A 20,156-nucleotide genomic window follows, 5' to 3' on the forward strand; every position below is an offset into this window, starting at 1 on the left:
GCACCATTTTTCTAATTTTCCAGCAGCTTTTTAGATTTTCTTTTCAAGATTTTACTCATTTTTCCTCGTGACGTTTAACTGAATTAATGGTAGCTTAATTTCATTTTGGGTGGTTTAGCTTGTTCTGTCCAAATGGGTACACTGTCATAAAACATAAAGAAGTACTAATTTAATCGCTCGTGGAAAATTAATGCATTTAATCTAATCCCCCAGATAAAAGAAATTAAGGTGGAAAAAAGTAGAAACCTTCGATGAATAAATTGGTAGTGACGATCCTGCAAGGAGTTAAGATGCAGAGGTCATGATTTGAAAATCTCAACCACCGGATGTAATGGTTTAGGATGGTAGAGCTTCTAGTGTAAGTCAGATAAGAAGAACAAAACAGCTATTCTCTTTCTTCTCTTTTCGTCATTCTGGAAATAACTCGGGATTACGGCTGAAGCTTTTTTTTCTTTACCGGCCAGGCCGAAAAATGAAGTGAGAACAGGATATAGATTTACACTCGTTTTGTCCGCCTTCCGACTTCCAGCGCCAATTCAGTGTCGATCTTGAGGGAGATGTCGAGTGCTTTAACAGAATGTGTCAATGCACCACTGCAAGTAATAACAAGTTAATGACTTATCAGAATGTGCATGGTGGAATTTAAAGGATTGAGAAAAAAGCTATGAAAATAAACAACTAACAAATATTACATACGAACATGCCAGATATTTTTGTCTGAATATATCAATTTTCGATAAAACAGAACCAGCAGGGAGAGACAGAAAAACAATAATTAATATTTTACAGGCCATGGTTTAAGATCCCTGTGATTCATGCTGTCTGTTAAGTGCATTATGGGCAACTAATAAAATTTTTCTTAGCCTCAGAACAGCATGGTCACAAACTTTCCTTCCAAAACTATGTCGGAATTAAACATGTAACTTCTGCCAAAAATATGGGAAGAAAGGGGCACTAAAGCATACAAATAGTACCAAAGTAAGACGAACATTTGCTTCTATCCGATATATTAATACGAACGACAAGGCTTGGTTTTTTTTCTTTTTTAGTGGTTGAAATTTTTAGAATAGTCGAGCATCCAACTCTATTCATTTCATTGTGATATTAGAGGCAAACATCAAGAGTTCAACTCCTGACCATCCTGGTTATATTAAAAATAGATTTTAACACAAGACACAATATGAAGGTTATAGATTACAACTAACTCACATTCCGCAGGTTGTTTATATCTCTCCCCTATCTATAGAGGGTAGAGATTAAAAAAAAAAAAAAAATCTAATCTACTCATGAAGGATGTATAAGGATACAGGTAATTGTCTATCAACTTATAACTTCAGAATTTCTAGCCACCCAACAGTGTTATCATAGGCTTTGGCCTGCTCTTCTGCAAGTCTCAGAGGTATATGCAATCTGCCTTGGCAGCAGAACATTCACAGCAGTACTACATCCACAAGAGACCAGTTTATGACAAAATTAATTCTCACTCAACTTCTAATATGTTTGCATTTCCTCTTGAGTTGGTAACAAAGTCAACAAATTACATTGCTAACTTCAAGAAGAGCATAATCTCTGATGGAAGTCGCACGTTTCTTACATCTGTATGGGTGCTATATTGGATTTGAAGATTTGAGAACAACTTTTATCAATTGCCGCATTATATGTGCCCGAAAATATCTTTTGTTTTGGATATTTTTCCCAAACAAGATACTGAAATGGAAAGAGACAAGAAAACTAAAGTACACCTGAACGGTCCTCATAGCAGAAGAAACTCCACAGGAAAAGGTTTAAAAACATCTTTTGCATCAAAAGAGTGGCCTCTTTTCTTACCTAGAAATGTAGGTGACCCCGGTCTGTCCTATCTTGTGTACAGTTTCAAGAGTGACATTACCTGATGCCTGACAACATGAAATGGATAGACTAACAGTTAGCCCAAGAAAGAGAGCCAAATAAAGGCAATGTAAATTAGCAATAGTCCAGCAAGGAATGACAAAACAGTTATTATGATAAGCTTCATGCAGATAACGTAGAGTAAGTTCACAAAATTAGATTAGACATCTGTGATAGTTATGGTTTGAAGTAGTAAACGCATCAAATACCATGAAGAAAAGTAAATGACAGCTGAAATGCCTACCTCAGTATCAAACCTGCCATTAATCAATTCTACAGCTTCTTTAAGCATAGATACATCTACATCCCCATTTGCTAGGGGTACAACCATATTATCCAACATTATCCGAGTCACAGAAGTCTTTGTTTGGGATGCATGATGTAATACCTCTTTTACTTCTTCAATTGTCCGGGTCTCAACCTTCGATAAAAAAAGAAAAAGAAAATAATTCCCTTTTAAAAAGATTATACTTCAGCAAACATGCGTCGTTAAAGTACTCCCAGAATGTGCAAAGAGAAAATATAGAGTCAGTTTCAGTCAGAATAGTGAACGGATCACTCCTTAACACTGGATAAGTTCAATAAAAAGATAATTCAGAAATGATGTACAACTCAAAAGGGACATAAATTAAGGTTTTTTCTTTTTTTTTTTTTTTTCACAATCCAACCTCTGGTAGTTATTCCATTTTAAAAGCTTCAGAATCTTTAAGGCTGCATACGAGCATAGAAATCCTACTGAGGAATTCATTTTTAGCAGTACTTTAAAATTCAGTTGCAGAACAATTGTTTGCTAGACATGAAAGAGAATATATCAAATTGATAGCAATGTTTCGATGGGTTTTGAATTTAAGAACCCATAATGCCCTCTTCAATTCCACCTGAATAAATAAAAACTTTAGAAATTACCTCAACTTCCATTTGAAGATTCTTCTGCGCTAAGTACTGGTCGACAGATCTAATGGCATTTATGATACCTCCAGCTGCAGATATATGATTATCTTTTATCATCACCATGTCAAATAAGCCCATTCTATGGTTTCGGCCCCCACCAATTAAGACCTATGATAAAGTATCAAAATAAAATGAAATGACTGTACACCAAAGAGAAGATAAAAGTGTAAATAAAGCAAGGAAGAGAACTTACTGCCCATTTATCCACTAGACGCAACCCTGGAGCAGTCTTTCTTGTCTCCAGAATACATGCAGGACATGCAGCATTTGCCATTGCCTGGAAGGATTATGAACATAAAAACATCCATGTTGATATTCAATATGCCTAAGAAGATAATTACAACAAGATACCATTAGTTTCATTCTTGTTCCATAGCGTTTGTTTCTTTTTGTCGAAATGAGGATTTCAGAAAAAAATAGTACTAGTCAACCCTCTAATTTTCACTTTCCCACTCCATAAATGCCACAGAAACCTATATTCTTAGACAGCCATTTGCTGCTTATCTGTTTCATGTGGCTATCATTACATGCTCAATTAACAATTTCAACAGGGAGTTATAACAACTTGTTACGTCATTACACTCCAAACGTTCACAAAAAATGACTAAAACCTTAGTTAGAGTTGCTATTCCACTCATCCGCTGCATAAAATTCAGTGCTACCCTTTCAGCAACAATAATGCTGTATGCATTCCCTGCATAATAAGAAGAGGAGAACTCAACTAATCACTTTAAAAGCATCTAGACGAGTGCTATAAAGGAACAGCACTCTGCATTTACCAGAAACTTTTCCAAACTTCAGTCCTTTTTGAACACAATCTCCATCCTTTTGAAACCATTCCACCTGATAAGCAAATGCAAATCAAGTATGTCCAGCATAAAAGCAGCAAAGACAATCCAAACCCAAAAGGAATAATCCCATTTCAATGATACCTTTAACGAAGGATCAACCTCATGAAATACCATCTCCGCTAGAGCAATTCCAGCTACAACACCATTCTCTTTGGCCAAAAAATGGGCTGCCACTTCCATTTCAGATGGGATGGTGGCCAGACAGGTCACGTCTCCTGCAGTTGATTCATGGATATCAATTAGATGCTGAGATTCAAGTAGATTATCAAGTATAACTCAATTTTACTTGTCAAGAGCTATTGGGTAATCATTTGACCAACAATCATAAAGGTTAAGATCACCCAAAAAGTACTGAATTACAATCCAGTAACATAAAAAATACAATAAGAGCATTATCAACAGACAAATATCCGAAATGAGGAAGGACTGGATTAAGTGTTAGTAAGATATTAAAAAGGACCTCGATCACCGGCATCTTCAGAAAGGGCTAGCTTGATGATCCCCTGCAAATCGTAGGTAGGATGTTTGGGAGGCTTTATTGTCATAGCTTCAAATGATACTCCCGCATTTCTGGTTCCAGTAACAGACATCCTAACAACAGTTCTGCAACGGTTTAAAGTATTTAAATTAAGCTCAACAATAAAATCAACCAAAAGTAGTTTTACACGACAATTGCACCTAACCTTGTACTTGCACCTAAGTGGGGAAAGATTAACGGAGAAACAAAAAGTATCCCAGGCATTTCGATGATTTATATCTGAAGCTCTAATAACGTGTAGGCCACTAAGCTTCTATTGTAACCTGTGAACCAGCAACCCCCAATAGAGGTCCCCAAATAAATCAAGAGCTAGAAAAGAAAAGCAAAAGGCTAAGGCTAACAGAAAGAAACTCTTGATATCAGTTTACAATTATTGAAATTCATGCACAAACTTAAGGAAATTGAAATATTTAAAGAAAAACCGAACAGGATTAATGAAACCAATCAGTAGAAAAAAACCGAAAAAGACAGAAGCTTTCACTTCAATCCCTCTGTGTAAAATTCAAAAGAGCCCAAAATAAACGCACTAGACTTAGCTCCAGGAACAATCAGCAGCCACGGTAAAATAGCAGAAGCAACAGTTCTCAGACAAAATTCTTGCGTGCTCAAACTAAAATTAAAGAACCCAGAACAGGAAATGGAAACCGAATGAAATTTTAATGGGAGCTTAAAGGGTATTGAAAATAAGTGCATAAATATGAAGACAGAGTAATTTACCTGATTATGGATACGCAGGGAAGACAGTATCAGGGAGAAACTTACAACGTCCGCGGAGTGGGAAAGCCTAAACCTGATTTTGATTAGAAACGAATTGTGCAGAGGTGTGAGCTTTGCCCGAGGAGGGTACCCACTTGAAGTGCGAGCTTTTCCACAGCATTTTTAAAGCGGAAAAACAGAGAGGGCTTGGCTTCTCTGCTCGCAGCCAATTCGTAAACGTTTTCACAAATAAATAAAATGTAATTGGAATTTTTAAGGAGGAATTTTTTTTTTTTTTTTGGTTTATTAAATTTCGTTTTATAATCACAAATACATATAATTTATGGTATTAAAAATTAAAATCAACGTATTGAAAGCAAACTTTTTAATTAAAAAATAATTATTGAAAATCAAATCAAATCAATTGAACGTATAATTGGTCGAGTTACAAGTCCAAGCCCAAAAGAACTTCAAGAAAATCATATAGGCCCAATGGGCCGGAAATATTTATTCAGCCCATTATATCATAATGAATAAATATCAGACTGTTTGTAAAAATTGTAAACTCAAAATTATAAAATATATATTTTATCCCATAATTTATTTTTATTTACTTGTTTGGATAATTCAATATAAATAAATTTTTTTAATGAAAAAATATAAATTTTTAGTGAGTAATTATCCAGATAGTAATATAAAATTATAAAATCATGATTAGTATCAAATTAATTAGTCTTCAGTCAAGAGTTAAGATACTTGGAAGCAGAAAAAACTCAAAAGACTGAGTTGGCCACCACGCCTAAGTAGTAGTAATAATAATAATAATAATCACGTTTTAGAGACGTAGAGGATTAATCTTGGATCAGTCCAATTCTGGGATTTATCAAAGCACACCATAATATACATATATATATGTATATAATATTAAGAAAACCATGGCTATTTTTTACTGTTGAATCTGCAGTCAAATGTTGGATACAATTTATATATATATATATATATGTAGTATAATCAAATATAATCGTATGCGGACAACTGGGATTTGGCAGCACAGTATATATATATATATATATGTGTGTGTGTGTGTGTGTGTGTATAGCATGCATGAAGAAAAAAGATCTTTAAAAAAAAAAAAAAAAGAAAAGAAAAGAAGGAAGAAGTTATTGATTATGTGATTATACACTGTGCTGTTTCTAAAATGGCTGCTATTGCATTGTTCAACTCTCAGGATTAATGACCTCCACTTACTAGCGCTAACGCATTTCAAAAGCAACCCGCGCTTTTCTTTCAACTCAAGCTTAATATTATATATATATGTGTGTGTGTGTGTGTGTGTGTGTGTGTATGTATATATGAACACCACCCTCTAATACATATTTTATACTCTACCCTATTTTTGTCCAACAGAAACACCACTATTAGAATTCTCCTTCGCTCTCGCCAATATCAATTTCTTGATCTGTGGTGTAAAAATATAGAGAGCTTATTTGTTCTGGTTTGGAAGCAGCAAGCAGAAGGAGAAGCAGAAGCAAAAGTAAAAGGACAAAGAGAAGGAGAAGTAGACAGGATTCAATTTTTTCTGGGTGTAGACTATTAAAGGGATATATATATATATATATATATATATGGGGTGTTTTGGGGAGAAAAGATTTTGGTTGTTCGTGTTGTATTTGGGATTAATGGTGAGCAGATCAGGAGGATTAAGATTGAGGGGATTAATGGGAATGGATGAGGAGATGTATGGGTACAAATATTTGTTAGGAAACCAGCTTGAACGAGCGCCTGTTCCTCCTTCCGGACCTTCTCCATGCCACCACAGTCTCAATCCTTCCCACCAACCTACCATTTTTACCCACGACTACACAAACTGCCCTTAGTAACAAAACCCTCTATATATACACACACACACACACACACAGAGACATATAGAGGGTTAAATTTTTACTTCATTTTTTTCTGTAATTGTATAATATTGTTTATTTTTTGTCCAACCACGCAAATAAATATATATCTCTCATTTTAAACCTGATATTGCTTCTGCTCTCCCTTTTTCTTATTCTTCGTTTTGGTATTTATTTATGTTTCTATGTTAACTAATGAAATTAAACATACGTATGTTTGGATATTGCTTCTGCTTAATTACTTGATACGTAGAAGTTATTCATGACATATATATTAAGTTGGTGTGCGAGACTTCATCGAAACGAGTCGGTGCATAATTTAAGTAACATCTTCTTTTTTTGCTTTCTCTATTAGTAAATTTGAGATGTAATCTATTTAAAACTAAAATTTTCGTTCAGATTCTTACGGTAATTGTATCTTTTTGAAGTAATTAATAGTATATTGGTGGATTAGAATGTCAGTGCATCCAAGTCTAATGAGATACTAGATAAAAACTTATCATGTGATGGAATACACACAACCAAAATATATTCTTGCCCATGGAGCTACGACTGGTAACAATTAATGTAAAAAAAGGGAACTAAGAAAAGTTTCAGTCATTTACTGAAAGAGACCGCTGAGTTTAATGTTACCTTCCTCAAATTTTGGTGTCCAGATGCCATGAACTGTCCTCAAATTCCATTGTAATCTTCTTGTTTGCTATCTATTTCAAAAGAAATAAAACATGGGTTTGATTGAAGAAGATATAAATTGGAAGAATGTGAAAGGGATAAACAGATGAATGAGCTTTTTTGACTTGTAATCGAAGAAAATGGTAATCATTAATCTTTAGACTCCAGTTGAATCAACTGTTCATTTTAACCAAAACTTTCATACACGTTTCTTAGCTGCTGCTCTTCCTCAGAAAAATATTAATATATCATTTTATACAGCAAAAAAAAATGATACTACAAGTTAGGAAATTCTAGGTGACTTCCACTTCCACTTCCACTTCCGCTTCCACTTCCACTTCCACTTCCGTACTTGAAGCCAAAGCCAGATTACTAGTTCAACAAAAACCAGTCGGTCGGTAACTCTGTACACACACACACATGCACATATAATAATACTTCATATTTGATTTTGAGTTTGAATTTTGTAAGTTCAATATTGTATTTTTATTAAAATATTAATATATTTATAAAAAAAATTAAATAAATAAGATAAATAGGTGGCGCCTCCTCTTTCCTGCAGATCCTCTTTTTTTTTTTTTTTTTTTTTGTTGCGAGGGAGCCGAGTGAAGGATGATGCCAAAACGACACCGTCTTCGGAAAGTAGAGGAATGGGCTGGGCCTGTTTGCGAGTTGGGGGCTGAGTTTCACTTTCTGGGTTAAACAGTTTTCTTTCTTTTTACAAAATAATAATAATAATAATAAACTTAATTTCAAATTTATTTAGAGTTAAAATAAAATCAAAATGTTACGGTGACTTTATAACTAAATTTTCTGAATTTCAATAACATTGTAATTTTAATTTCATTGCATAACTCTTGAAACGTTACAGATCCAAAATTACTGCAGACAAGTTATTAGAACAAACCAGTACCATTTAAGGTTCTCCTTATTTAAAGTTGAGTCTATCAAAGTTCATCTACAATTGGAACCATCGGATGTGTAGTAGAAAGATGATGAATGTTATATATATGAGCAGCTAGTTCCCAACAACCAACAAAACGAAGCTCTTCGCACCTGTCAATGGCGTCCACCCACCAGTCACAGTGTATGTATACATATACATATATTTATTACACCTTACACTGGGAAGAAATCCCTTCTCTATCGCAGCTTGTGAAGGAGATAATTAAGTTAACATGAGACCAAAAGTCAATCAATCAGAAATTCACGAATTTGAGAAAAAAAAAAAGAAAAAAAAAATGATAACTAGGAGAGAAGAGGATGGTAGATGGAGGATGAAATGAAAAAGAAAAAATGAAAAAAAAAAATATTTGTTGTGATCATCAGAAATTTCAGAATCACACGACCACAGCTAACCTCGCCCTTCCAATTTCATCATCTCTCTTCCTTACTTACTCATCTACTCACTCATCATTTACTGCTTTTTTACGAAACCCATGCTTACGCCTTAATCCTCTCTCTCTCCTTCTCTCTCTCTCTCTCTCTCTCTCTCTCTCTCGTGTGTGTGTGTGTGTTGTACTTGCCGGGAAGTTGAAGTCGGTGTTGAGGAATCTGTCCATGCACATGCACCTTTCCCCGAGAAAATGCTATGATTCACCCGTGAGTCAAAGCTTTCGCACGTGCCACATGTAGCAGATACAGGCAAAAGGGGACGCCCTTCACACGTTTCAAATCCTTCCTACATCTAGAATTCTTGCCTACTTTTTTCTCTATAAATCCAACACCTCAACCTTAATTTTTGGCAGACAGCAGTCTATATTCTGCTCTCAACTGCGCAGGTTATCTTCTTTCTTCTAGTTAGCTAGTTTAATTTCTTCTTTTTATTCTTCTACGAATGTTATCTTCATATATAATTATGTATGAACTTTCTGATTGTTTGCCAGGTTGATTTTGATGAAATGTGTAACAAAGAAGAAGGAGATTAATTGATGATGGGAAGAGAAATTATATTAATGTTAATTGTTGATGGATATGGGTGAGTGGACTCTGTGCAACGCTTGTCAAGTTAGCAGTATTTTGCTGGTTAACCTTTGTTTCGTTGTCTGTTCGACCTTGAAAACATTTATATGCTCATCAAAACACACATAGACATGTGAAAATTTCTTTAATCATGGTGAAAGCCCTAGCTAGCTATAGTTGAATAATTTCTCCCTTCTTTCTGTTTTCCTTGACTAGGAAAACCCGACCTCGTCATCACCTTCGGGTTTGGTTAGGTTAAAGCACGAATAGTCTATAAATACAAATAATACACAGGCGGGCTTGTTAAAAATATTCAGTAGATCCACTTGTTGACCTAGGCCTGTCAAATCTACATGATTTAATTTAATCAAACTAACATACATATATATACTTTAGTTCCTTTCTAGCTAAGCAAGACTATGTATATATGGATATACACACACACACATCTATGCATTACATATGTAATAACCTCATAGTTAAATTTAACATATGTCGTGAATTTTCGTTTGCTTTGTTTCAATGCCTTCATCCAAACTATATATTTTAGGTGTAAACCGACGTTAAAGCTAAGAAAACCATTCATGTGGTTTCTACTGCATATGACTTTCAGGTGCCATGAAACCAGTAACGCCAACAATACACACCAACACACATGCATGTTTAAGTAGCTTTAGGTTTTAAAAATAGATCAGTATTATCACAACATGAATGACTATTTGCGAATTCATGCACGCTCTATACACACATTGAATATAAATCTCATTCAGAATGCACCTCCAGTTGTATTTACGTATTAAGAATGTTCCGTTTGATACTCCTTGAGAATTACACGACAACAGAAGGTATTAAGAAACTAATGGCTTTAGATAAGATTATTAGTTATGGTATCAGCTTAAGTGATTTACTCTTGCAATGCTCTTCATTCGAAAAAAAAAACGTTGCTAAACGATCTGTATATCAGGAATTTTGTGGGGTGAAAGGTAGTTATAATTCAAAACATATACATATAATATAATAAGTTGTCGGGTATAGTAATTTGAAGGTCGAGCTAACGACGAAAGCAAGGTATAGTGGCAAAGGGCTGTTGATTTGACAGGGGTTTGCATGGAATTCAAGACACTGAGACCTCAAAGTCGAAGAAATTAAAAGGACTATGAGATCTTATTAATTCCTAAGGATGAAATGAACAGAGAAAGGTACAAAAAGCCAAGAGAGAAGAGAAGAAGCCGAGGGCGAAATACAAACCCAAGCTGGAAGAAATAAGCAGCACCAATGGACGATCATGAAACAAAAAGGAAACAACAAAGAAAATGCAGACCGAGGATGCCAGGAAAAGTCCCAGCTGGCTACAAGGAAATATATGCATAAATTATGAGCTTTAGAACATGTATTGCTCCCAATCTAGTCCTTGAATACTAATTAGAACAATGCTGGATATGTAATTACGTTGACGTATCAACTTAAAAATTACAAGGGTATTTACTATATGCTCTTCTTTTCTTAATTTATAAATACCGGAAGTATGTTTGTTAATATATTTGGTGAAAAGCAAATGGTCCTTGCAATTATCACAGTATCTCAAGACTTTCATGAACTTAATCATCAGCTACTGACGGCTTTATGGAGCATTGTTTTCTCAGTGCATGTAGTCTTTCGCTTTTCATTTGTTGGCCTAATGATGAGATTGAATGTTCGTAGGGTGTCGATGGGCGGGATCTTGTAGTTAAGGTCGTGATGCTCTTGTTCTATCTGTACACTGTTAATGGTGTTTGTTACCATATCCAAGCAAACTATTACTTTGTATACAGCTCATATATTTGTAGTTATCCCATTGTCCATAGATAGCTTATCCAGCTGTAAATAGATAGATATCAGCATTAGAATACTGATCTCCTTTTCCATAGATAAGCTCTACAATGGTAAATAGAGAAATACCAGCTTAAAAAATGGGTTTTTTGACTGATGTATATTCACCTATTTATTCAATGGAAAGCTAGCAGAATGAAGGAGGCGAAATCAAATTCCTTCACTTTTAAAAGTTATCAGTGTTTAAGGCATCTTAATGATTTCAATAAAGCTCTTTATTTTCCATACACATATATAAAAATATGCTCTTATCTGCAAGTTTTTTCTACCAATTAACAGATATTTCATCATCTGCATCAGAATGGTAAAATATAAAAACTGCTTCTTTATACGTAACTGCTTTGGATGCTTTTAGGAGGCAAAACTACATTTTATACGTGTGTATTCCCTTTGACCAGCGAGTTATATTAATATTGTAATTGAAAGCTTACTTAATTATATTTTTATAATTACTAGGAAAGTAGTACTAATGAATATCTATGTACGTGTTTAAATTTCTAGAAGTGGGTATAGACAGGCATTTATATACACACACGTGTGTGTGTGTGTGGGGTATACATCACGCGTATTGTTTAACAATGTTGACTAGAATTTTACTTACTTTCTCATGTATGTATAAAAGATGGTAAGATAATTAAAAATAAAGAGAAGAAATAGATGATGAGTGCAGTAGTATGTGGCGTTTAACTGCACAAGGAAGGTCGTTGGAATTCTCACGCTTTTACCCGTCAGTCAAAACACCACATTAAACAATGTTCACTCTGAAGAACTTGAATACCTATCCAATCAAAATTCATTCCCAAAAACCTTAAACAACTCACCAACTTTAATGCTCATGGCCTTTATCTCTCCTATGAGTTACTTCTGTATGTATATGTATCAAGCACTCATATGGGTTCTTTACTTGCACACAGATGCCCATTTCGGGGACAACCTTAAGAACTAGTTTGTCGGTATATATCTTTGCTTTATATGTATTGTCTTCTTGAGAAGCAGAAGGGGATATATATATATATGTAACTTCGGGGCTACTTTTATATATATATATCGTCTTCTTCTTTACAATTGTATATGTTTATGTGTAATTATAAGATATGTTTATTCTTGATATTGACCATGGTTTGCAGAAGTTTAAAAGTGCAATCTCGAATATAAGAGTCTGGTTGTGGTTGCAGGTGGGTTTTATGGTGTGATAGTCCAGCTTAATCGATTCTGATGCGGATGAAAGAAGATTGAATAATCAGGAAGTGATGGTGAGTGAGTTCCGTGCTATGCTTGTCAAGTGAACAGCCTTCCCATATTATCCTTCGATTCATTGTCTGTTCGACCCTGAACTAGTCACACAACATACAAACACAAGCATATATATATATATATATATATATATATATATATCTTGGTGTGTAGGAGTAACGAAAATTCTAATACACCCTAATACAGTATTTATAAATTATCATGATCTTTTGTTATCTAACTATTAATTTGATTAGGAAATCAGTTTTTTCCAGATAAACCACACGTATATGCCTTTAGATTCTGGATGCAATGAACAGAATTGAAAGAAGCATATGAAATAGGAGTTAATCATCATTAGTTTGAACTTAAGAGAATAAAATGATTTACAATCAAATAGAATTTGATGATGGTAATAAAAAGTTATCAAGGTCGAACAAGGCAACGAAGCAGAGGTATGAGGAAGGGACTGTCCGTTTGACAAGGCTTTTGCATGGAATTTAAGCAGCACCACGACGCGATAATGGCCGCCACTCCTCCATTTCCGAAAATTATCATTCATCAGCCCTATCAACATCGGCACCTCTCTTCTCTAATTAATGTTGTATAAGTATGCACTCGTGTTTGTGGTGTGTTTATCTATCTTGATTCTTTTCCATGGCATCTCAAAGCTTTAATATACTACTAGTAAATGAGTGATCTTTTTCTTTAGGAAAAAAAAGTTTGACGTGTAACATGATCATGCAGCTTTCTTCACCAGTACGTAGTGAAACTGAGGTAGTCAAGTCATGTAGCAACTGAAGGAGCTTTAACCTGCAAATATCACCTTTTGGTTTCTGGCTTTCTTTTCTTGTTTTCATGTTAACGTAAGGAGATGATCGAAAAGCCAACTTCAAAGTGCCGACGGCTCCGAAGATTTTGGTGCACATCTAAAATTGCCACGCAAATTTTTGTTTTATTTCTGTTTTGATCTTTTAAGGTGCTCTTAATGGATATCTATTTGATGATTTTGATGTTGTAAATTTCTAGAGCCTCCTGGTTTGATTAGCTATCTGTAAGGATCTAAAGAATTTTCATTTATTCAACGACGAAAGAACCCATCACTCCAACATGTTGGTGTTTTTGTGGGCCAAAATCTCATACTGATTTCGGGCCTAGGCCCATTTAGATCACCAAAAAAGTTTTAAATAAAAATACAAGATAAATAGATAATTCCCAACCCCTACAACAATATCTAACATTTCCAACATTAGGTGCCAGTGACCAAGGCAATCTCGCCGGAGAAAGATGACAACCTCTAACTGGAGGATCGTAGGATCCACAGCGCCTGCGGTCTTCGGAGGAAAGGACTGGGCGATCTTACCAACAAATAGAGCTCCACCTTTACTAATCCAGGTTTTGCAACTCAACTCCTCTACTTATAATGGCTCCTCTTTCTGTCCGTTTCTTGGAAAAATCCAATAGAACTGTACTTCACACTTTCTAGATGGTGGCGAATTATAAAGCCCTGAGATTGGTGGCACTCTATTGAATTTTCCATCTTTATGATCTTCCATTTCTGTCCTCTTTCTTTTCGGTGTTCCCCTTCATCATTGTAGAAGCTTGTGCATATTGTTAATTCCATCAAATATGCAACTTCTGGAGAATAATTTAGAAGAGCTTAATTCAATTCGCTCTGTGCTTTGCCTGGTTTACACAGAAATCAGCGTGGCGTATGCAACTGCTTGTTACAAGATTGAGCCTTCAATGATGGGAATAGGCTACGTGGTCTTAATTGCATTATATAGTAAATCTTTATTCAAGTTTAGTTTGTCTACAGTCGATTGTTACTTGCCTTTAAGCTTAAATATGGGAATTTTTTTAGGGCTTTGGCCTTTGGGCAGCAGCACTGAAATTTGACTTGGCGCATGCCACTGCTTCAAAGCTGGGCCTGGAAGAAAGTTACAGATGGAAACTAGTTTAGTTAGTCCATTGTAGATTGATTATAATTTACATTTCCTTTCAAAGTGTGAAGTTCTAAGAAAATAAGTGAGGAGTCATATTCAGAATCAGCAAAAAAAGATTTAAAAAAAAAAAAAAAAAACTTTAACAATTCTATCTGGTGGAGATTCCATTAACAAGTAGGATCTGGGGTAACTGGAGAACACCTGCAATATATGTGAAGAAAATAGCTAGAACATGTTAAGAAACTCTGGTTTTGTTCTGTAAACCAAATAACATTGCATACTGAAGAATATGATGAATAGTGTGCCTAAAGTCTCAATTACATAGAATGATTAGAGGATTATATATAGAGATGTAGTTTTAAGGATACGTGTCCTGAAGCTTCACATTATGAGTTATTTATGTGTTTATGCAAGTTGTTCAAAGGTAAAACTGATTGAAGTTACAACAATAACTAAGATGAATTGCAGCTGATATTAAATATTTAGTAATTATTCAGTCTACTATAATCTTGGAAACAAAATCTATTCATAACTCTATTTTTGAAGAAGAGAGGTTCCAATTTTTTATGCTCCAAAAAGAGTGAAAAAAATTGTAGAGCGTAGAGAAGGAATTCATTACAACTTGAGGCAGGTGCTTTTGCAAGATGAGAAGTTTGACCCAGCAGCCTGAGCTGTGCAACGTACACATGAATACTGTTTTGGATACCTTCAGTTTGATCCCTTTCTGGGATCTATTGACCTTTTGAACAATCCAGAAGGTGAATGGTTGCACAAAAGATTAGCAAATTCATCAAAGTGAAGGTCTAGTTATGTCAAGTAGCAAGATTGATTTAGACAATTGATAGTAAAATGTATGAGCAAATTCAGATATGCAGCTTGAATTTGAAATTGAAGAGTCTCTATATGTATAAGATCACAATGACTTATAGAACATCTAAGAATGGAGTAACAGGTACTACTAAGTTTTATGATTTTTCATAGAATGAAAGATCATAGAGACAACTTTGGTGGCAGTAATCATATAGTTATCCTGTTCTTTTACAGGTCTATTGGCAGGCAGACTGGACCATTTTGCTGAGCTTTAGAGATTTTGTGTTTGTTTATGATTATTACTATGTTCCTTAAAACTTCCTTTTCTATACTAAATCTGGGTTTTGGAATCATGTGGGCAAACAATGAAAGATAGTAAAGGGATCAGGTTTATTATTCACTTGAAATTTGGAGCTAGTTACTGGCTGCTGCCTATTACTTTCAACAATCACATTTTCTATCCTTATTACAGATGAAAAGGGAGGAAGAGCTGAGCCAAAAAGCATTGAGGACTCAAACTGTTTCAAGAAGAAACACAATGCTATATATGGCTGTTTCAGTTCTTGGTGTCTCAGCTGAACCTGCTGAAGCTCGCGTTGGGAGAGTTGAGAACAAGAGAAAAGCCATGGAGAAGCTTCAGAGACTAAGGGAGAAAGCACTGCCATCAGAAAAGGAGAAAAACATTGCCACTCCTTCGCTCCCAAATCGCCGGCAAAATGCAATTAAACCTCTGGTTGAAGTATCTCTTATTCTAACTCAATGATAAGTTCGTCCCATTGGATGATTTGTTGGTACAGCACTTAAATGTCCAAGTGACCTATGTTAGCATTTATCATAATCGACAAATGACATTGCTTCTTAAATTTCTTTTGCTTGTTGATTCATTGTTTAAGTTGGCATATAATTCTAAGTTACCCAAAAAAGAATAATAAACACAATTGCTATTTATAAATCTGGAAAGGAAATCCATCTTGCTTAACTGATGGCAAAAAAGAATACATATATAAATAAGCCTAAAAACTTGAAAATTAAGGGGGAAAGATGGGAAGATAACACGAGAGGCTACTTAATTGGTCTTTTTGTCCATGTTTGACACAAGCTGCCTCATCTGAAACCTCCAAATCAAAAAATAAGCGAACCCAAATCCAATCAGCAGATATACCCACACCTTTTCCTCACCACTGTCCTTCTCAGATCTCACCTCCTCTATTCTGAACTCTTCTCTTCCCACCTCTTTAATTCCCTCCAGCACATAACCATATAACACGTATACCCTGTTTTCCCCTCCCGTCACCACAGACGTAGCAGTCCCCTCCATATCAAGCTCTTTCTTGTCGTACACCACCCCCTCTCCCCAGCTGTCTTGGCTCTTCAGGAACCAAAGCGTCTGTTGTGAGACCACCAAAACGGTACCGTCTCTTCTCACCGCTACCCCGTCGGCCCAGACCAGTTTCTCCGGCAGCAGCACTTCCCTCGCCGTCCCGTCCTCTGCGTCCACCTTAAACATCTTCCCCGTGTTGCTTTGCACCACCAGCAGGTACCCTTTGCTTACGTAAGCAATCCCGTTTAGCCCGCACCCGCTAAAGGACGCATTCGGGTCAACGGCTAACGGATTTTTCGTGAAAAGCGGAGATCTTGAGAAGATAGACGCATCGCCTCTCGCGTCGACCTTCCAAATGAAATTCCCGGCTGAATTCGTCACGTAGGCGTTGCCCTTAAAATCCAACGCAACGTCGTTTGCACCCTCGTGGGTGGCGCCATCGTCCTCGCGGAGGGAGGGCAAAAGGGATAGAAAGATGCGGTTGCCGCTGCGGAGATCGTAGGCGGCAAGGGCGTTGAAGGGAGGGAGCGGAGCAATGGACTGGACAACTGCGAGGAGACGGCGGTTGAGGGAGTCGACAGCGAGGCCCAATATGGTGGTATTCTCAGGGAGGCCTGGGTCGGAAACCAGAGTCTGAACGACGCCAGCGTCGGAGACAGAGAGGATCTTTCGGTGATGGAGAGAGCCAACGAGGAAATGTTCAGCTGAAGGGTCCCAGGCTAGCCCCTCAGGGTAGAGGTTCGTCGACCGGAAGGTTATGACGTGGGGTCTTCTGGCGAGGGCTGGGCCTAGGATGGGACCCAGTAACGCGACAATGAAGATGAGGAGAAAGTGGGTGGTGAAGGGTGGTTGCGATCTGATTGTGAACATGATTAGTTGATTCGTTGTGCTTTGATTTGGTGGAAGGAGATAGTGGTGGTTAATGCTGCATCTGTATTCTTACCAAGTAATCCACAAAACGAAAGTCCGTCCCTATATAGTCGAGTTTATTTCTTGTCAAAGGGAGCTGTTGCCACTCTCTCTTGTCAAAGAAGAAAAGCTTCGATATCGTTACCAACACGGATAACCCAGTCCCAGTCAAAATCATACACTCCTTGTGCAATAAACAACCATGGTTTGCACTATTCAATCTGAATTCCGCAGGCAAAGCGGCGACTTTTGCAGTTAAAAATCACTTTTTTTAATTTTTGCCGAAATTTTATGTTTAAAATTTTAAAATTATCCTCATTTAAAGATATAATTGTACACATATCCTCACCCAAATCTAATGCTATACCAGCAATGGTGTGGGCCAAGGTTTTGGCATAACTTGTTTCTGGCCCAAGCTATATGTGGGGCTGAGATAACCCAGATGGACTATTCGCCTGCCGTGCCATTTTGTGAACAGATCCTCACACTTTCTTGTCCAGTTTCCTCCGACCCATTTGAACATCTTAAATCTTACTTTGTATCACATTTTTATTAATGTAATTTATTGCATATATAAAGTAATTGAAATTTTACATGGTCAAAGCTGTTTGCTTCTCCATCTCAAGTTTTATTGTCAATCTTTAATTATACATGACAGAGAAGAAGTAGAAGAGAAAGCTCCCTTGGAGATAAGAAACTTGGAGATGGCTTCATAACCCAGGGCTTTAGCTATGTAAAGAGGAGTGGCACCACTCTTGGTCTTGGAATTCACATTGGCTCCCTTGCCAACCAACACCTCAACTGTGCCAATACTCCCGCTCTCCACCGCCATATGCAGCGGCTCGTGCCCTTCGTTATCCCGGCAGCACTCCAAATCCCAACCCTTGTCAAGCAGCAGTAGCACTGCCTCCTTTTGCCCTTTCATGGCCGCTGCGTGCAGCGCAGTCACCCCATATTGATCACAGTACTTGGCGCTCGCACCCCTCACCAGCAGCCGCTCAAGCTCATCTACTTCCCCCCGTCTTGCTGCCATTAGCACTTGTTCTCCGCGTTCAAGCGTCGCAATGATATTCTCTTGTCCCTTTTCGCGGGCAACATCAAGAGGTGAACGGCCTCGATGATCCGAAATTGTGGGGTCCGCACCCGCCTCCATCAGCATCTCCGCCATCGGATGGTCCCCGTTTGCTGCTGCTCTATACAATGCGGTCCTACCGTCCTTACTCCGAGCATCTTTCTCTGCACCGGATTCCAACAATACCTTAGCACACCCGATATTTCCCTTGCTTGCCGCAAAATGCAGCGCTGTCCTCCCCTCCTTGTCTCTGCAATCCAACGCCGCAGATCCCCTCCCTTTCACCAAGCTAGAAGTCTCCTCCGTTCGATCGAAAAGTGCCGCCACGTGTAGCTCGTTCCACCCCTTGGATTCCCACCGAGGATCTATCAGATAAAAACCCACATTGGTAGTTCCACAAATCCTGGCTCGCGCCTGAATGCTCAACCCGGCTTCAAGCAGGATATTAACCATGTCCTCCGAGTTAGCCAAATCGGCAGCGACTCGGAGGAGCGACTCAGCTTCATTTGGCGCCAAATTCAGCAGAATCTGCTTTTGTCTCTTGATTATGTTCTTCACGGCCTCACAGTCTCCTTTACCCACCGCGTGGTGGAGAAGAAACAGGCCAACAAAGGCAACCTTGAGCCTAATGTCGTGAGTGGAACCGCGAGGAAGAGTGGAGAACCACGAGTTGAGAAACTCGCCGTCAGTCGACTGGGACACGTCGGCCGGGAAAAGCGCCGTCTTGAGGAGAAAGCGATCGGAGGGGGAGCGAGGGAAAGCGGGCGGGGCTTGTGGCTGAGGCTTGAGGATGATTTGGAGGGTGGCGTAGCCTAAGGGAGGAAGGAGTCCGGTGGGTGGGTTGACAAGAAACTTGTGTGGTGAAGAGGTTTGAACCTTGAAGGCGACGGGGGAGGTGGCGCAGAGAGAGTTGAGGCGTACGTTGGCACGGCACTTGCAATTAGGTGTGAAGTCAATATGCACCTCTGTTTCTGGCACTTGGACTAGCCTCTCCATGGATTCCATTAACATTTACAGAGGACAGAGAGAGGGACAGACATACATCATAATTGCTAGTCAAGGCAACTGTTGAATCATACAGTAGAGGGTTGGGTCAGATACTAGGGGATTCCAAGAATTGAAGCTAAACGAGTGGCGATGGATGCTTCAAGTTCGAGTCTGCCATGTTCAATGGCGTATGAATATCCCTTTATTTAATAATTTTCTTTTTTCATTTCTTTTTTAGAAGGAAACATTATCTTGTAGGTTGGACCACAATCTGACATGTTTCTAAACCCTCCAGAAGTTTCCAACCGAAATATGGAGACGTAAAGAAAAAAAATATCTGAAAGCAGGTGCATTTTCCACGTAAAAAAATCAACCCAAGAAGACTTCTTCCAGAAAATTCACGTCCTTGATCCTTCTCGGCTGCTGCAGATATTTTTTCTCTCACTTTAAAGCTTCTCGACTACTCCTTATCACCATCAAGTCGACCTTCAGTTATTTATATACACCCTCTTAGCCGTTCAGCTTGTTTTCATTGACTACGTGCCTCCTAG

At 37.5% G+C, this 20,156-nt stretch overlaps 4 protein-coding genes across 6 annotated transcripts; 1 reads left to right on the forward strand and 3 right to left on the reverse strand.

Moving 5' to 3' along the window:
• Window positions 1–73: 73 nt before the first annotated feature.
• Window positions 74–5,168, reverse strand: QPT (quinolinate phoshoribosyltransferase). Of its 3 annotated transcripts, none has more exons than XM_088214589.1 (11): window positions 4,945–5,166; window positions 4,373–4,490; window positions 4,150–4,292; window positions 3,771–3,904; window positions 3,618–3,681; window positions 3,450–3,532; window positions 3,032–3,115; window positions 2,794–2,946; window positions 2,132–2,308; window positions 1,828–1,895; window positions 74–593 (listed from the first exon to the last, which is right to left on the reverse strand). In XM_088214589.1, exons 2-11 carry the CDS (start codon window positions 4,429–4,431, stop codon window positions 497–499), a joined length of 1,062 nt encoding a protein of 353 aa, XP_088070715.1. In that variant the 5' UTR covers window positions 4,432–4,490; window positions 4,945–5,166; the 3' UTR covers window positions 74–496. The 3 variants fall into 3 exon arrangements, with proteins under 3 accessions (XP_088070715.1, XP_088070714.1, XP_088070717.1); XM_088214588.1 differs by lacking the exon at window positions 74–593 and adding an exon at window positions 1,105–1,707 and having other exon boundaries at window positions 4,945–5,168; XM_088214591.1 differs by lacking the exons at window positions 74–593; window positions 4,373–4,490 and adding an exon at window positions 1,105–1,707 and having other exon boundaries at window positions 4,945–5,168.
• Window positions 5,169–13,775: 8,607 nt separating this feature from the next.
• On the forward strand, window positions 13,776–16,179 carry LOC110813439 (uncharacterized). Its single transcript, XM_022040577.2, has 2 exons — window positions 13,776–13,955; window positions 15,789–16,179. Exons 1-2 carry the CDS (start codon window positions 13,848–13,850, stop codon window positions 16,077–16,079), a joined length of 399 nt encoding a protein of 132 aa, XP_021896269.1. The 5' UTR covers window positions 13,776–13,847; the 3' UTR covers window positions 16,080–16,179.
• A 60-nt stretch (window positions 16,180–16,239) lies between these two features.
• On the reverse strand, window positions 16,240–17,977 carry LOC110813437 (NHL domain-containing protein). The gene has a single exon (XM_022040575.2). The coding sequence runs from the start codon at window positions 17,505–17,507 to the stop codon at window positions 16,383–16,385; it is 1,125 nt and encodes a 374-aa protein (XP_021896267.1). The 5' UTR covers window positions 17,508–17,977; the 3' UTR covers window positions 16,240–16,382.
• Window positions 17,978–18,070: 93 nt separating this feature from the next.
• LOC110813436 (protein VAPYRIN-like) lies at window positions 18,071–19,629 on the reverse strand. The gene has a single exon (XM_022040574.2). The coding sequence runs from the start codon at window positions 19,627–19,629 to the stop codon at window positions 18,181–18,183; it is 1,449 nt and encodes a 482-aa protein (XP_021896266.1). The 3' UTR covers window positions 18,071–18,180.
• Window positions 19,630–20,156: the final 527 nt, after the last annotated feature.

Source organism: Carica papaya, chromosome 2, assembly GCF_054855325.1.
Source record: "Carica papaya isolate Zhongbai chromosome 2, ASM5485532v1, whole genome shotgun sequence".
Classification (NCBI taxonomy): domain Eukaryota; kingdom Viridiplantae; phylum Streptophyta; class Magnoliopsida; order Brassicales; family Caricaceae; genus Carica; species Carica papaya.

Excerpts from the sequence above, each read along its gene's own strand:
- LOC110813439 (XM_022040577.2), top strand. The coding sequence starts at position 13,848 with ATGACAACCTCTAACTGGAGGATCGTAGGATCCACAGCGCCTGCGGTC. Across the intron at positions 13,956-15,788 it reads CTCCACCTTTACTAATCCAG|ATGAAAAGGGAGGAAGAGCT; the intron begins GTTTTGCAACTC and ends TCCTTATTACAG.
- LOC110813437 (XM_022040575.2), bottom strand. The coding sequence starts at position 17,507 with ATGTTCACAATCAGATCGCAACCACCCTTCACCACCCACTTTCTCCTC.
- QPT (XM_088214588.1), bottom strand. The coding sequence starts at position 4,431 with ATGCCTGGGATACTTTTTGTTTCTCCGTTAATCTTTCCCCACTTAGGT. Across the intron at positions 3,905-4,149 it reads TGAAGATGCCGGTGATCGAG|GAGACGTGACCTGTCTGGCC; the intron begins GTCCTTTTTAAT and ends AATCAACTGCAG. Across the intron at positions 2,947-3,031 it reads GTCTAGTGGATAAATGGGCA|GTCTTAATTGGTGGGGGCCG; the intron begins GTAAGTTCTCTT and ends ACTTTATCATAG.
- LOC110813436 (XM_022040574.2), bottom strand. The coding sequence starts at position 19,629 with ATGTTAATGGAATCCATGGAGAGGCTAGTCCAAGTGCCAGAAACAGAG.